We start from the raw sequence: 16252 nt of genomic DNA, 5'->3' as shown, positions 1-16252 counted from the left end.
TTCTATTTACCAGTCATATTACCAGAGTTACAGGTTCTATTCATTCTATTTACCAGTCATATTACCAGGGTTACAGGTTCTATTCATTCTATTTACCAGTCATATTACCAGGGTTACAGGTTCTATTCATTCATTCTATTTACCAGTCATATTACCAGGGTTACAGGTTCTATTCATTCTATTTACCAGTCATATTACCAGGGTTACAGGTTCTATTCATTCTATTTACCAGTCATATTACCAGGGTTACAGGTTCTATTTATTCTCATTTACCAGTCATATTACCAGGGTTACAGGTTCTATTCATTCTATTTACCAGTCATATTACCAGGGTTACATGTTCTACTCATTCTATTTACCAGTCATATTACCAGGGTTAGATGTTCTATTCATTCTATTTACCAGTCATATTACCAGGGTTAGATGTTCTATTCATTCTATTTACCAGTCATATTACCAGGGTTACAGGTTCTATTCATTCTATTTACCAGGGTTAGAGGTTCTATTCATTCTATTTACCAGTCATATTACCAGGGTTACAGGTTCTATTCATTCTATTTACCAGGGTTACAGGTTCTATTCATTCTATTTATCAGTCATATTACCAGGGTTACAGGTTCTATTCATTCTATTTACCAGGGTTAGAGGTTCTATTCATTCTATTTACCAGTCATATTACCAGGGTTACAGGTTCTATTCATTCTATTTACCAGTCATATTACCAGGGTTACAGGTTCTATTCATTCTATTTACCAGTCAATCAAGTTTAATCTTGTTGTTAAGAGTCAGAAACAGCCCTGTGTGTACCTGGTTGGATCTAGGGTCATTGTGCCAGACCTGTGTGTACCTGGTTGGATCTAGGGTCATTGTTCCAGCCCTGTGTACCTGGTTTACGATCTAGGGTCATTGTGCCAGCCCTGTGTTCTACCTGGTTGGACCAGGGTCATTGTGCCAGCCCTGTGTACCTGGTTGGATCTAGGGTCATTGTGCCAGCCCTGTGTGTGACTGGTAGCGGTCTCTAGGGTCATTGTGCAGCCCTGTGTGTACCTGGTTGGTTCTAGGGTCATTGTGCCAGCCCTGTGTGTACCTGGTTATCTAGGGTCACAGGTTCCAGCCCTGTGTGTACCTGGTTATCTAGGGTCATTGTGCCAGCCCTGTGTGTGACTGGTAGCGGTCTCTAGGGTCATTCTATTCAGCCCTGTGTTACCTGGTTGGATCTATTCATTGTGCCAGCCCTGTGTGTACCTGGTTATCAGGGTCATTATATTCCAGCCCTGTGTGTACCTGGTAGCGGTCTCTAGGGTCATTATTAGGTTCCCTGTTTACCTGGTTAGCGGTCTCTATTCATTGTTTACCAGCCATGTGTACCTGGTTGGATCTAGGGTCAGGTTCAGCCCTGTGTGTACCTGGGTTACGGTCTCTAGGGTCATTGTATTACCAGGGTTACCTGGTTGGATCTAGGGTCAGGTTCTATTCCAGCCCTGTGTACCTGGTTGGTTCTATTCATTATTTACCAGCCCTGTGTGTACCTGGTAGCGGTTCTATTCATTGTGCCAGCCCTGTGTTCTACCTGGTAGCGTCTCTAGGGTCATTGTGCCAGCCCTGTGTGTACCTGGTAGCGGTCTCTATATTGTGCCAGCCCTGTGTGTACCTGGTTGGATCTAGGTCATTGTGCCAGTCCTGTGTGTACCTGGTTGGATCTATTCATTGTGCCAGCCCTGTGTGTACCTGGTAGCGGTCTCTAGGGTCATTGTGCCAGCCCTGTGTGTACCTGGTAGCGGTCTCTAGGGTCATTTACCAGCCCTGTGTGTACCTGGTAGCGGTCTCTAGGGTCATTGTGCCAGCCCTGTGTGTACCTGGTAGCAGTCTCTAGGGTCATTGTGCCAGCCCTGTGTGTACCTGGTAGCGGTCTCTAGGGTCATTGTGCCAGCCCTGTGTACCTGGGTAGCGGTCTCTAGGGTCATTGTGCCAGCCCTGTTGTACCTGGTAGCGGTCTCTAGGGTCATTGTGCCAGCCCTGTGTGTACCTGTTCTAGCAGTCTCTAGGGTCATTGTGCCAGCCCTGTGTGTATCTGGTAGCAGTCTCTAGGGTCATTGTGCCAGCCCTGTGTACCTGGTAGCGGTCTCTAGGGTCATTGTGCCAGCCCTGTGTGTACCTGGTAGCAGTCTCTAGGGTCATTGTGCCAGCCCTGTGTACCTGGTAGCAGTCTCTAGGGTCATTGTGCCAGCCCTGTGTGTACCTGGTAGCAGTCTCTAGGGTCATTGTGCCAGCCCTGTGTGTACCTGGTAGCAGTCTCTAGGGTCATTGTGCCAGCCCTGTGTGTACCTGGTAGCAGTCTCTATGGTCTTTGTGCCAGCCCTGTGTGTACCTGGTTGGATCTAGGGTCATTGTGCCAGCCCTGTGTGTACCTGGTAGCGGTCTCTAGGGTCATTGTGCCAGACCTGTGTGTACCTGGTAGCGGTCTCTAGGGTCATTGTGCCAGACCTGTGTGTACCTGGTAGCGATCTCTAGGTCATTGTGCCAGCCCTGTGTGTACCTGGTAGCAGTCTCTAGGGTCATTGTTCTGCCAGCCCTGTGTGTACCTGGTAGCAGTCTCTAGGGTCATTGTGCCAGACCTGTGTATACCTGGTAGCGGTCTCTAGGGTCATTGTGCCAGCCCTGTGTGTACCTGGTAGCAGTCTCTAGGGTCATTGTGCCAGCCCTGTGTGTACCTGGTTGGATCTAGGGTCATTGTGCCAGACCTGTGTGTACCTGGTTGGATCTAGGGTCATTGTGCCAGACCTGTGTGTACCTGGTTGGATCTAGGGTCATTGTGCCAGACCTGTGTACCTGGTAGCAGTCTCTAGGGTCATTGTGCCAGCCCTGTGTGTACCTGGTTGGATCTAGAGGTCATTGTGCCAGACCTGTGTGTACCTGGTAGCGGTCTCTAGGGTCATTGTGCCAGACCTGTGTGTACCTGGTAGCAGTCTCTAGGGTCATTGTGCCAGCCCTGTGTGTACCTGGTAGCAGTCTCTAGGGTCATTGTTCCAGACCTGTGTGTACCTGGTAGCAGTCTCTAGGGTCATTGTGCCAGACCTGTGTGTACCTGGTTGGATCTAGGGTCATTGTGCCAGACCTGTGTGTACCTGGTAGCAGTCTCTAGGGTCATTGTGCCAGCCCTGTGTGTACCTGGTTGGATCTAGGGTCATTGTGCCAGACCTGTGTGTACCTGGTAGCGGTCTCTAGGGTCATTGTGCCAGCCCTGTGTGTACCTGGTAGCAGTCTCTAGGGTCATTGTGCCAGCCCTGTGTGTACCTGGTAGCAGTCTCTAGGGTCATTGTGCCAGCCCTGTGTGTACCTGGTAGCAGTCTCTAGGGTCATTGTGCCAGCCCTGTGTGTACCTGGTAGCAGTCTCTAGGGTCTTTGTGCCAGCCCTGTGTGTACCTGGTTGGATCTAGGGTCATTGTGCCAGCCCTGTGTACCTGGTAGCGGTCTCTAGGGTCATTGTGCCAGACCTGTGTACCTGGTAGCGGTCTCTAGGGTCATTGTGCCAGACCTGTGTGTACCTGGTAGCGATCTCTAGGGTCATTGTTCTGAGACCTGTGTGTACCTGGTTGGATCTAGGGTCATTGTGCCAGCCCTGTGTGTACCTGGTAGCGGTCTCTAGGGTCATTGTGCCAGCCCTGTGTGTACCTGGTAGCAGTCTCTAGGGTCATTGTGCCAGCCCTGTGTGTACCTGGTTGGATCTAGGGTCATTGTGCCAGACCTGTGTGTACCTGGTTGGATCTAGGGTCATTGTGCCAGACCTGTGTGTACCTGGTTGGATCTAGGGTCATTGTGCCAGCCCTGTGTGTACCTGGTAGCAGTCTCTAGGGTCATTGTGCCAGCCCTGTGTGTACCTGGTTGGATCTAGGGTCATTGTGCCAGCCCTGTGTGTACCTGGTAGCAGTATCTCGGGTCATTGTGCCAGCCCTGTGTGTACCTGGTAGCGGTCTCTAGGGTCATTGTTCCAGCCCTGTGTGTACCTGGTAGCAGTCTCTAGGGTCATTGTGCCAGACCTGTGTGTACCTGGTAGCAGTCTCTAGGGTCATTGTGCCAGCCCTGTGTGTACCTGGTAGCAGTCTCTAGGGTCATTGTGCCAGACCTGTGTGTACCTGGTAGCAGTCTCTAGGGTCATTGTGCCAGACCTGTGTACCTGGTAGCAGTCTCTAGGGTCATTGTGCCAGACCTGTACTTGGTAGCAGTCTCTAGGGTCTTTGTGCCAGCCCTGTGTGTACCTGGTTGGATCTAGGGTCATTGTGCCAGCCCTGTGTGTACCTGGTAGCGGTCTCTAGGGTCATTGTGCCAGCCCTGTGTGTACCTGGTAGCAGTCTCTAGGGTCATTGTGCCAGACCTGTGTGTACCTGGTAGCGGTCTCTAGGGTCATTGTGCCAGCCCTGTGTGTACCTGGTAGCAGTCTCTAGGGTCATTGTGCCAGCCCTGTGTGTACCTGGTTGGATCTAGGGTCATTGTGCCAGCCCTGTGTACCTGGTTGGATCTAGGGTCATTGTGCCAGACCTGTGTGTACCTGGTTGGATCTAGGGTCATTGTGCCAGACCTGTGTGTACCTGGTAGCAGTCTCTAGGGTCATTGTGCCAGCCCTGTGTGTACCTGGTTGGATCTAGGGTCATTGTGCCAGACCTGTGTGTACCTGGTAGCGGTCTCTAGGGTCATTGTGCCAGACCTGTGTGTACCTGGTAGCAGTCTCTAGGGTCATTGTGCCAGCCCTGTGTGTACCTGGTAGCAGTCTCTAGGGTCATTGTTCCAGACCTGTGTACCTGGTAGCAGTCTCTAGGGTCATTGTGCCAGCCCTGTGTGTACCTGGTAGCGGTCTCTAGGGTCATTGTGCCAGCCCTGTGTGTACCTGGTAGCAGTCTCTAGGGTCATTGTGCCAGCCCTGTGTGTACCTGGTAGCAGTCTCTAGGGTCATTGTGCCAGCCCTGTGTGTACCTGGTAGCAGTCTCTAGGGTCTTTGTGCCAGCCCTGTGTGTACCTGGTAGCGGTCTCTAGGGTCATTGTGCCAGACCTGTGTGTACCTGGTAGCGGTCTCTAGGGTCATTGTGCCAGACCTGTGTGGTAGCGATCTCTAGGGTCATTGTGCGAGACCTGTGTGTACCTGGTTGGATCTAGGGTCATTGTGCCAGCCCTGTGTGTACCTGGTAGCGGTCTCTAGGGTCATTGTGCCAGCCCTGTGTGTACCTGGTAGCGGTCTCTAGGGTCATTGTGCCAGCCCTGTGTGTACCTGGTAGCAGTCTCTAGGGTCATTGTGCCAGCCCTGTGTGTACCTGGTTGGATCTAGGGTCATTGTGCCAGACCTGTGTGTACCTGGTTGGATCTAGGGTCATTGTGCCAGACCTGTGTGTACCTGGTTGGATCTAGGGTCATTGTGCCAGACCTGTGTGTACCTGGTAGCAGTCTCTAGGGTCATTGTGCCAGCCCTGTGTGTACCTGGTTGGAGTCTAGGGTCATTGTGCCAGCCCTGTGTGTACCTGGTTGGATCTAGGGTCATTGTGCCAGACCTGTGTGTACCTGGTAGCAGTCTCTAGGGTCATTGTGCCAGACCTGTGTGTACCTGGTAGCAGTCTCTAGGGTCATTGTGCCAGCCCTGTGTGTACCTGGTAGCAGTCTCTAGGGTCATTGTGCCAGCCCTGTGTGTACCTGGTAGCAGTCTCTAGGGTCATTGTGCCAGCCCTGTGTGTACCTGGTAGCAGTCTCTAGGGTCATTGTGCCAGACCTGTGTGTACCTGGTAGCAGTCTCTAGGGTCATTGTGCCAGACCTGTGTGTACCTGGTAGCAGTCTCTAGGGTCATTGTGCCAGACCTGTGTGTACCTGGTAGCAGTCTCTAGGGTCATTGTGCCAGACCTGTGTGTACCTGGTAGCAGTCTCTAGGGTCATTGTGCCAGCCCTGTGTGTACCTGGTAGCAGTCTCTAGGGTCATTGTGCCAGCCCTGTGTGTACCTGGTAGCAGTCTCTAGGGTCATTGTGCCAGACCTGTGCCTGGTAGCAGTCTCTGTGGGTCATTGTGCCAGCCCTGTGTGTACCTGGTAGCAGTCTCTAGGGTCATTGTGCCAGACCTGTGTGTACCTGGTAGCAGTCTCTAGGGTCATTGTGCCAGACCTGTGTGTACCTGGTAGCAGTCTCTAGGGTCATTGTGCCAGCCCTGTGTGTACCTGGTAGCAGTCTCTAGGGTCATTGTGCCAGACCTGTGTGTACCTGGTAGTAGTCTCTAGGGTCATTGTGCCAGCCCTGTGTGTACCTGGTAGCAGTCTCTAGGGTCATTGTGCCAGCCCTGTGTGTACCTGGTAGCAGTCTCTAGGGTCATTGTGCCAGCCCTGTGTGTACCTGGTAGCAGTCTCTAGGGTCATTGTGCCAGCCCTGTGTGTACCTGGTAGCAGTCTCTAGGATCATTGTGCCAGCCCTGTGTGTACCTGGTAGCAGTCTCTAGGGTCATTGTGCCAGCCCTGTGTGTACCTGGTAGCAGTCTCTAGGGTCATTGTGCCAGCCCTGTGTGTACCTGGTAGCAGTCTCTAGGGTCATTGTGCCAGCCCTGTGTGTACCTGGTAGCAGTCTCTAGGGTCATTGTGCCAGCCCTGTGTGTACCTGGTAGCAGTCTCTAGGGTCACTGTGCCAGCCCTGTGTGTACCTGGTAGCAGTCTCTAGGGTCATTGTGCCAGCCCTGTGTGTACCTGGTAGCAGTCTCTAGGTCATTGTGCCAGCCCTGTGTGTACCTGGTAGCAGTCTCTAGGATCATTGTGCCAGCCCTGTGTGTACCTGGTAGCAGTCTCTAGGGTCATTGTGCCAGCCCTGTGTGTACCTGGTAGCAGTCTCTAGGTCATTGTGCCAGCCCTGTGTGTACCTGGTAGCAGTCTCTAGGGTCATTGTGCCAGCCCTGTGTGTACCTGGTAGCAGTCTCTAGGATCATTGTGCCAGCCCTGTGTGTACCTGGTAGCAGTCTCTAGGGTCATTGTGCCAGCCCTGTGTGTACCTGGTAGCAGTCTCTAGGGTCATTGTGCCAGCCCTGTGTGTACCTGGTAGCAGTCTCTAGGGTCATTGTGCCAGCCCTGTGTGTACCTGGTAGCGATCTCGTGCGTTGACGTATCTGAACCTCTGTATATAGTAGAAGACGAGCCAGGCCAGAGAGATGATCATCAGGATGATGAAGGAGATGGAGACGAACACCACCGACGTCCTGCTCACGTACTTCTGGAGGTTACGCGTTCCTATGGTGATGTGCATGGTTACCGTGACGTTCCGCTCCAGCAGAGCAGCGACCTCACGACCTTTAGGCTCGGGGATCATGATGGCAACCACGTCACCCATACCTGAGAAGGGAGGGAGGGGAGATTTTAGGACAGGAATACAAATAAAACAGACTCCATGTGTGTGTGTGTGTGTGTGTGTGTGTGTGTGTGTGTGTGTGTGTGTGTGTGTGTGTGTGTGTGTGTGTGTGTGTGTGTTCACTGCTCAGCAGAAGAAGCCTTGTTGCTGCCTGGGACGGGACTTGTCTCCTGTGGCAGAATTTAGAACCTCCACATAGATTCTAAGAACACTGGGACTGTAAACAGAACTCCTGAGTGTTCCATCCTAACATAAACACCAGGTACACGTTAAGTCCCTTGATACCAATCAACGGTACAGGCTGGAGGTGTAATGGTGCGGGGATTGTTTTCCTGCCACATGTTAGGTCCCTGTGTGTGTGTGTGTGTGTGTGTGTGTGTGTGTGTGTGTGTGTGTGTGTGTGTGTGTGTGTGTGTGTGTGTGTGTGTGAGAGAGATGGACATGCACTGTACAGTGCATTCCTAAAGTATTCAGACCCCTCTACCTTTCCCACATTTTGTTACGTTACAGCCTTATTCTAAAAATGTATTAAATCATTTTTTTTTTTACTCCTCAATCTACACAATACGCCATAAAGGACAAAGCAGAAACAGGTTAAGAAGTTTTTACAAATTGAGAAAAAATTATGGAAATATCACATTTACACAAGTACTCAGACCCTTTACTCAGTACTTTGTTGAAACACCTTTGGCAGCGATTATATCCTCCAGTCTTCTTGGGTTTGATGCTACAAGCTTGGCACACCTGTATTTGGGGAGTTTCTCCCATTCTTCTCTGCAGATCCTCTCAGGCTCTGTCAGGTTGGATGGGGAGCGTCGCTGCACAGCTATTTTCAGGTCTCTCCAGACATGTTCGATCAGGGTTCAAGTCCGGGCTCTGGCTGGGCCAATCAATATTAAGATGGTGTTCTTAATGTGTTTTGATGTTTTGTCTGTAGGCTCCGTCTATTAAGAGTTCAATGAACTGTAGTATTGCATTTCAGTTCTCCTGACTCAAATGTCATTCATTGTCTCCTCACAGAGGGAATACTGTAGTTTGCACGGCTCTTCTCTCCCATCACTTCCTCCTTATTTACATAAACGACAGCCATCTAGGTTCTCCAGTTTGATCAACTGATAGTGGCCTGATCAAACTGAACAAAAAAAAAAAAAAAAAAAAAACTTTTTTCAAAGATTTTCCTGAGTTCATTTAAGGAAAATCACTCAATTTAAAATAAAATCATTAGTTCATAATCGATGGATTTCACATGTCTGGACATACAGATATTAATCCGTTGGTAACAGATATTAAAAAAAATATATATATATTTTTAAATGGGCCTCAGGATGACTGTATTTTTGTGCATTCAAATTGCCATCGATAAAATGCTATTGGCTTTGTTGACTGTAGTTTATGCCTGTCCATACCATAACCCCACCGCCACGTTGACATCAGCAAACCGCTCGCCCACACCACACCCACACCACACCCACACCACAGCACACCCACACCACAGCACACCACACCACAGCACACCCACACCACACCACAGCACACCACAGCACACCACACCCACACCACAGCACACCCACACCACACCACACCCACACCACACCCACACCACACCCACACCACAGCACACCCACAGCACACCCACACCACACCACAGCACACCCACACCACATCACACCACACCACACCACACCACACCCACACCACAACCACACCACACCCACACCACACCCACACCACACCCACACCACACCCACACCACACCCACACACCACACCCACACCACACCCACACCACACCCACACCACACCCCACCCACACCCACACCACACCCACACACACCCCACACACCACATCCACACCACAGCACACCACACACCACAGCACAACCACACCACACCCACACCACAACACCACACCCACACCACAACACCACACCACAACCACACCACACCCACACCACAACCACACCACACCCACACCACACCCACACCACAACCACACCACACCCACACCACAACCACCACACCCACACCACACCACACCCCACCCACACCACACCCACACCACACCACACACCACAGCACACCACACCCCACCCACACCACACCACAGCACACCACACACCACACCACAGCACACCACACCCCACCCACAGCACACCACACCCCACCCACACCACACCCCACCCACACCACACCCCACCCACACCACACCACACCACACCCCACCCACACCACACACGCCGTCTGCCCGGTACAGTTGAAACCAGGATTCATCCGTGTAGAACACACTTCTCCAGCGAGTCCAGCGGCCATCGAAGGTGATCATTTTTCCCACTGAAGTCGGTTACGACGCCAAACTGCAGTCAGGTCAAGACCCTGGTGAGGACGACGAGCAAACCCAGTTTCATCAGCTGTCCAGGTGACTGGTCTCAGAAGATCCCGCAGGTGAAGAAGCCGGATGCGGAGGTCCTGGGTTGTCGTGGTTACACGTGGTCCACGGTTGAGAACGGTTGGACGTACTGACAAATTCTCTAAAAACTAAGGTAATGCTAATTTATATACCATCTCTGGCAACAGCTCTGGTGGACATTCCTGCAGTCAGCATGCCAATTGCACGCTCCCTCAAAACTTGAGACATCTGTACATTTTAGTTTTCATTTATTGTCTCCAGCACAAGGTGCACCTGTGTAATGATCATGCTGATTAATCACATTCTTGATATGCCACACCTCTCAGGTGGATGGATTATCTTGACAAAAGGAGAAATACTCACTAACAGGGATGTAAACAAATTTGTGCACAACATTTGGGAGAAATAAGCTTTTTCTGAGTATGGAACATTTCTGTGGAATCTTTCATGTCAGCTCATTAAACATGGGACCAACACTTTACATGTTGTGTTTATATATATTTTTTGTGTGTAGGGTAGAGGTTAGGATGTTACCTCAGCAGCATAGAGGTTAGAATGTTACCTCAGCAGCATAGAGGTTAGAATGTTACCTCAGCAGCATAGAGGTTAGAATGTTACCTCAGCAGCATAGAGGTTAGAATGTTACCTCAGCAGCATAGAGGTTAGAATGTTACCTCAGCAGCATAGAGGTTAGAATGTTACCTCATCAGCATAGAGGTTAGAATGTTACCTCAGCAGCATAGAGGTTAGAATGTTACCTCATCAGCATAGAGGTTAAAATGTTACCTCAGCAGCATAGAGGTTAAAATGTTACCTCAGCAGCATAGAGGTTAAAATGTTACCGCATCAGCAAAGAGGTTAGAATGTTACCTCAGCAGCATAGAGGTTAAAATGTTACCTCAGCAGCATAGAGGTTAGAATGTTACCGCATCAGCATAGAGGTTAGAATGTTACCTCAGCAGCATAGAGGTTAGAATGTTACCGCATCAGCATAGAGGTTAGAATGTTACCTCAGCAGCATAGAGGTTAGAATGTTACCGCATCAGCAAAGAGGTTAGAATGTTACCTCAGCAGCATAGAGGTTAGAATGTTACCGCATCAGCAAAGAGGTTAGAATGTTACCTCATCAGCATAGAGGTTAGAATGTTACCGCATCAGCAAAGAGGTTAGAATGTTACCGCATCAGCAAAGAGGTTAGAATGTTACCTCATCAGCATAGAGGTTAGAATGTTACCGCATCAGCAAAGAGGTTAGAATGTTACCGCATCAGCATAGAGGTTAGAATGTTACCTCATCAGCATAGCTGGTATTTATAGGGTAGAGGTTAGAATGTTACCTCATCAGCATAGAGGTTAGAATGTTACCTCATCAGCATAGCTGGTATTTATAGGGTAGAGGTTAGAATGTTACCTCATCAGCATAGAGGTTAGAATGTTACCTCATCAGCATAGCTGGTATTTATAGGGTAGAGGTTAGAATGTTACCTCAGCAGCATAGAGGTTATAATGTTACCTCAACAGCAAAGATGGTTAGAATGTTACCTCATCAGCATAGCTGGTATTTATAGGGTAGAGGTTAGAATGTTACCTCAGCAGCATAGCTGGTATTTATAGTGTAGAGGTTAGAATGTTACCTCAGCAGCATAGAGGTTAGAATGTTACCTCATCAGCAAAGATGGTTAGAATGTTACCTCATCAGCATAGAGGTTAGAATGTTACCTCATCAGCATAGAGGTTAGAATGTTACCTCATCAGCATAGAGGTTAGAATGTTACCTCAGCAGCAAAGAGGTTAGAATGTTACCTCATCAGCATAGAGGTTAGAATGTTACCTCATCAGCATAGAGGTTAGAATGTTACCTCATCAGCATAGAGGTTAGAATGTTACCTCAGCAGCAAAGAGGTTAGAATGTTACCTCAGCAGCAAAGAGGTTAGAATGTTACCTCAGCAGCAAAGAGGTTAGAATGTTACCTCAGCAGCATAGAGGTTAGAATGTTACCTCAGCAGCATAGAGGTTAGAATGTTACCTCAGCAGCATAGAGGTTAGAATGTTACCTCAGCAGCATAGAGGTTAGAATGTTACCTCAGCAGCATAGAGGTTAGAATGTTACCTCAGCAGCATAGAGGTTAGAATGTTACCTCAGCAGCATAGAGGTTAGAATGTTACCTCAGCAGCATAGAGGTTAGAATGTTACCTCAACAGCAAAGATGGTTAGAATGTTACCTCATCAGCATAGCTGGTATTTATAGGGTAGAGGTTAGAATGTTACCTCATCAGGATTAGCATCCAGTCTCTCCTCCTCTTTACCATTAGCAAACATGCAGAATGCCATTCACCAATTAACTTCAGCCTATGAGCACGGCACAGTAAGAACATTCTAGAACGCCGCCAATTAACCTAGGGGCTCAATTACGCAATAATCCCTCCCCTTTCTGTCAACCAATGGGAATACATCTAGGTGAGTATTTATGTCAACTCATCCGTTGTCTGTCACTATGTTTTGCTGCAACAGTCGTCCAATGAACTTTCACCTTCCCACCACCAGCATGATAACCTGAAAGGCCGTCATGGGAACCCCGTTCTCCCAGCCGGGGTGGTTCCCGAGGCCAGCTGCCAAGCATAGGGTAACCTGTCATCAACATCTGGCTCTGAGGAGCATTCCTCGGAGACGAAACCCGACCCCCAAAACTATTCCATAAACGTCCATATTTTACTTTAGTCTGCTATCGTTCAGTTAAGCCTGTACTCTATACCCACTGCATGGTGGGGTCTCTCTACCCCCTATACTATACCCACTGCAAGGTGGGGTCTCTACCCCCTATACTATACCCACTGCATGGTGGGGTCTCTACCCCCTATACTATACCCACTGCATGGTGGGGTCTCTCTACCCCTATACTATACCCACTGCAAGGTGGGGTCTCTACACCCTATACTATACCCACTGCATGGTGGGGTCTCTACACCCTATACTATACCCACTGCATGGTGGAGTCTCTACCCCTACCCCTGCATGGTGGGGTCTCTACCCCCCCATACTATACCCACTGCATGGTGGGGTCTCTACCCACTATACTATACCCACTGCATGGTGGTGTCTCTACCCCCTATACTATACCCACTGCATGGTGGGGTCTCTATGCAAGGTGGGGTCTCTCTATACCCACTGCATGGTGGGGTCTCTATACTATACCCCACTGCATGGTGGGGTCTCTACCCCCCTATACTATACCCACTGCATGGTGGGTCTCTACCCCTATACTATACCCACTGCATGGTGGGGTCTCTACCCCCTATACTATACCCACTGCATGGTGGGGTCTCTCTACCCACTATACTATACCCACTGCATGGTGGGGTCTCTATCCCCTATACTATACCCACTGCATGGTGGAGTCTCTACCCCCTATACTATACCCACTGCATGGTGGGGTCTCTCCCCTATACTATACCCACTGCATTGTACTATACTATACCACTGCATGGTGGGTCTCTACCCCCTATACTATACCCACTGCATGGTGGGGTCTCTACCCCCTATACTATACCCACTGCATGGTGGGGTCTCTCTACCCCCTATACTATACCCACTGCATGGTGGGGTCTCTCTACCCCCTATACTATACCCACTGCATGGTGGGGTCTCTCTACCCCCTATACTATACCCACTGCATGGTGGGGTCTCTACCCCCTATACTATACCCACTGCATGGTGGGGTCTCTACCCCCTATACTATACCCACTGCATGGTGGGGTCTCTATCCACTATACCCCACTGCATGGTGGGGTCTCTCTACCCCCTATACTATACCCACTGCATGGTGGGGTCTCTACCCCCTATACTATACCCACTGCATGGTGGGGTCTCTCTATACTATACCCACTGCATGGTGGGGTCTCTACCCCTATACTATACCCACTGCATGGTGGGGTCTCTCTGCCCCCTATACTATACCCACTGCATGGTGGGGTCTCTCTACCCCCTATACTATACCCACTGCATGGTGGGGTCTCTCTACCCCTATACTATACCCACTGCATGGTGGGGTCTCTACCCCCTATACTATACCCACTGCATGGTGGCATGGTGGGTCTCTACCCCTATACTATACCCACTGCAAGGTGGGGTCTCTACCCCTATACTATACCCACTGCATGGTGGGGTCTCTACCCCCTATACTATACCCACTGCATGGTGGGGTCTCTACCCCTATACTATACCCACTGCATGGTGGGGTCTCTACCCCCTATACTATACCCACTGGATGGTGGGGTCTCTCTACCCCCTATACTATACCCACTGCATGGTGGGGTCTCTACCCCTATACTATACCCACTGCATGGTGGAGTCTCTCTACCCCCTATACTATACCCACTGCATGGTGGGGTCTCTACCCCTATACTATACCGACTGCATGGTGGGGTCTCTACCCCTATACTATACCCACTGCATGGTGGGGTCTCTACCCCTATACCCCACTGCATACCCCTATACCCCACTGCATGGTGGGGTCTCTACCCCCTATACTATACCCACTGCATGGTGAGGTCTCTACCCCTATACTATACCCACTGGGGTCTCTACCCCTATACTATACCCACTGCATGGTGGGGTCTCTACTACCCCTATACTATACCCACTGCATGGTGGGGTCTCTACCCCTATACTATACCCACTGCATGGTGGGGTCTCTACCCCCTATACTATACCCACTGCATGGTGGGGTCTCTCTACCCCCCATACTATACCCACTGCATGGTGGGGTCTCTACCCCTATACTATACCCACTGCATGGTGGGGTCTCTACCCCCTATACTATACCCACTGCATGGTGGGGTCTCTACCCCCTATACTATACCCACTGCATGGTGGGGTCTCTATCCCCTATACTATACCCACTGCATGGTGGGGTCTCTACCCCCTATACTATACCCACTGCATGGTGGGGTCTCTACCCCCTATACTATACCCACTGCATGGTGGGGTCTCTATCCCCTATACTATACCCACTGCATGGTGGGGTCTCTACCCCCTATACTATACCCACTGCATGGTGGGGTCTCTACCCCCTATACTATACCCACTGCATGGTGGGGTCTCTAACCCCTATACTATACCCACTGCATGGTGGGGTCTCTACCCCCTATACTATACCCACTGCATGGTGGGGTCTCTATCCCCTATACTATACCCACTGCATGGTGGGGTCTCTACCCCCTATACTATACCCACTGCATGGTGGGGTCTCTACCCCCTATACTATACCCACTGCATGGTGGGGTCTCTACCCCCTATATTATACCCACTGCATGGTGGGGTCTCTATCCCCTATTCCCCCTATTCATAAATATACATAGCTACTACATACACACAAGTCTTACAAGATAGACATAACACCTACGCCCTGGATGATCGCAGTAAACAAGTAATCTATGCATAACAACCCCCCACCCTGTGTGACCCGATACATCATATGACGATCTGGCCTGCTCGTCCATACCTGAATGTGGCATGGTGATTGTATCATTGGAGTCGCTGGATCCAACGTTGAATATGACGATGGCCGAGGCGTTTTGGCTCGCTGCGTGTCTTATCTTATCTTTAAATGTGCAGTTTCCCCTGGCAATCAGGGCTATCCACGCACTGCCTTGGACCGGAACAGAGAACCGGGTACCGGGATCACAGGCTTGTCTATCCTGAGAGAGAGAAGGAAGTACCACGACTCCCTTTGCGTCGCGTTTAAGCGAGTGTTCCCCGTATCGACCATATTCTGCTTTCTCCGTCCGGACTTCAGAGGTGACCGGGTCTCTGTAGGTGATATTAACGAAAGCGGTGTACCACTCCTCTCTCTCGGCGACGGTAAAGTCCAAACAGAGGAGGTGAACGAAACAAAACGTCAGGAGCCATGTAGATAGGGCTAAACTGCGGCAGGCCTGCATCAACGACATGATCAGAACTATCTGGGTTTATTATGATCTCCGTCTGCAGTACCGTCCACACCTACAACTAGATACTGTTAGTTAGTTACGCCATAACGAACGGGTTGTTTTCCATCCATCCCCCGGTCTCTCTCTCTCTCTCTCTCTCTCTCTCTGTGTATAAACACACCTCCTCCTCTACTAGCTACTTCATGTAGGGCTGCAGAAAGCCAAAGGGGGAAAAAAAACACACTTCCTTTTTCAAAACCTCAAATCAACAAAACAAAACAAAAAAGGTTGTTTCCGGCAACCGCGAGGAAACGGTAACCAGCGATCGTGTGGACACTCTGCAAAGACATGATAAAGTTAGTTTGGTTATAAACGTTAATGGGTCCACGAGGTGTTTCTCCCTTTTATCAACTTTCAGAATAAAAGTCCTTCCTGTATACTTCGTAAATTAATCATTAGGGCAAAAATTATGAAAAAATGTGCACAATTATCGATATATTTTGTACTAGTTATCATACAAAGAATAATTTAAAGTATTTCTAAGATGTAATTTTGTACATT

At 49.7% G+C, this 16252-nt stretch overlaps 1 protein-coding gene across 36 annotated transcripts in view; it reads right to left on the bottom strand.

The window, feature by feature from the left end:
• Positions 1–15961, bottom strand: part of LOC127916403 (RING finger protein 150-like) — a 44045-nt gene extending 28084 nt beyond the window's left edge. For 26 of the 36 annotated variants that reach the window (XR_008094906.1, XR_008094908.1, XR_008094907.1 and 23 more), the window contains exons 1-2: positions 15265–15961; positions 7091–7341 (exon numbers count right to left, since the gene is read on the bottom strand). Coding sequence is in view for 26 of the 36 variants with exons in the window: in XM_052498119.1 (XP_052354079.1) it covers positions 7091–7341; positions 15265–15712 (699 nt within the window). In the remaining 10 variants the exon portion in view is untranslated. The remainder of the gene's footprint in view (positions 1–7090; positions 7342–15264) is intronic. The other 10 variants (XR_008094902.1, XR_008094904.1, XR_008094903.1 and 7 more) reach the window with 1 other exon arrangement.
• Between the last annotated feature and the right edge of the window lie 291 nt (positions 15962–16252).

This window comes from Oncorhynchus keta, chromosome 35, assembly GCF_023373465.1.
Source record: "Oncorhynchus keta strain PuntledgeMale-10-30-2019 chromosome 35, Oket_V2, whole genome shotgun sequence".
Classification (NCBI taxonomy): domain Eukaryota; kingdom Metazoa; phylum Chordata; class Actinopteri; order Salmoniformes; family Salmonidae; genus Oncorhynchus; species Oncorhynchus keta.
The sequence above is the reverse complement of the archived record's forward strand: the minus strand, read 5'-3'. Positions and strand labels throughout refer to the sequence as shown.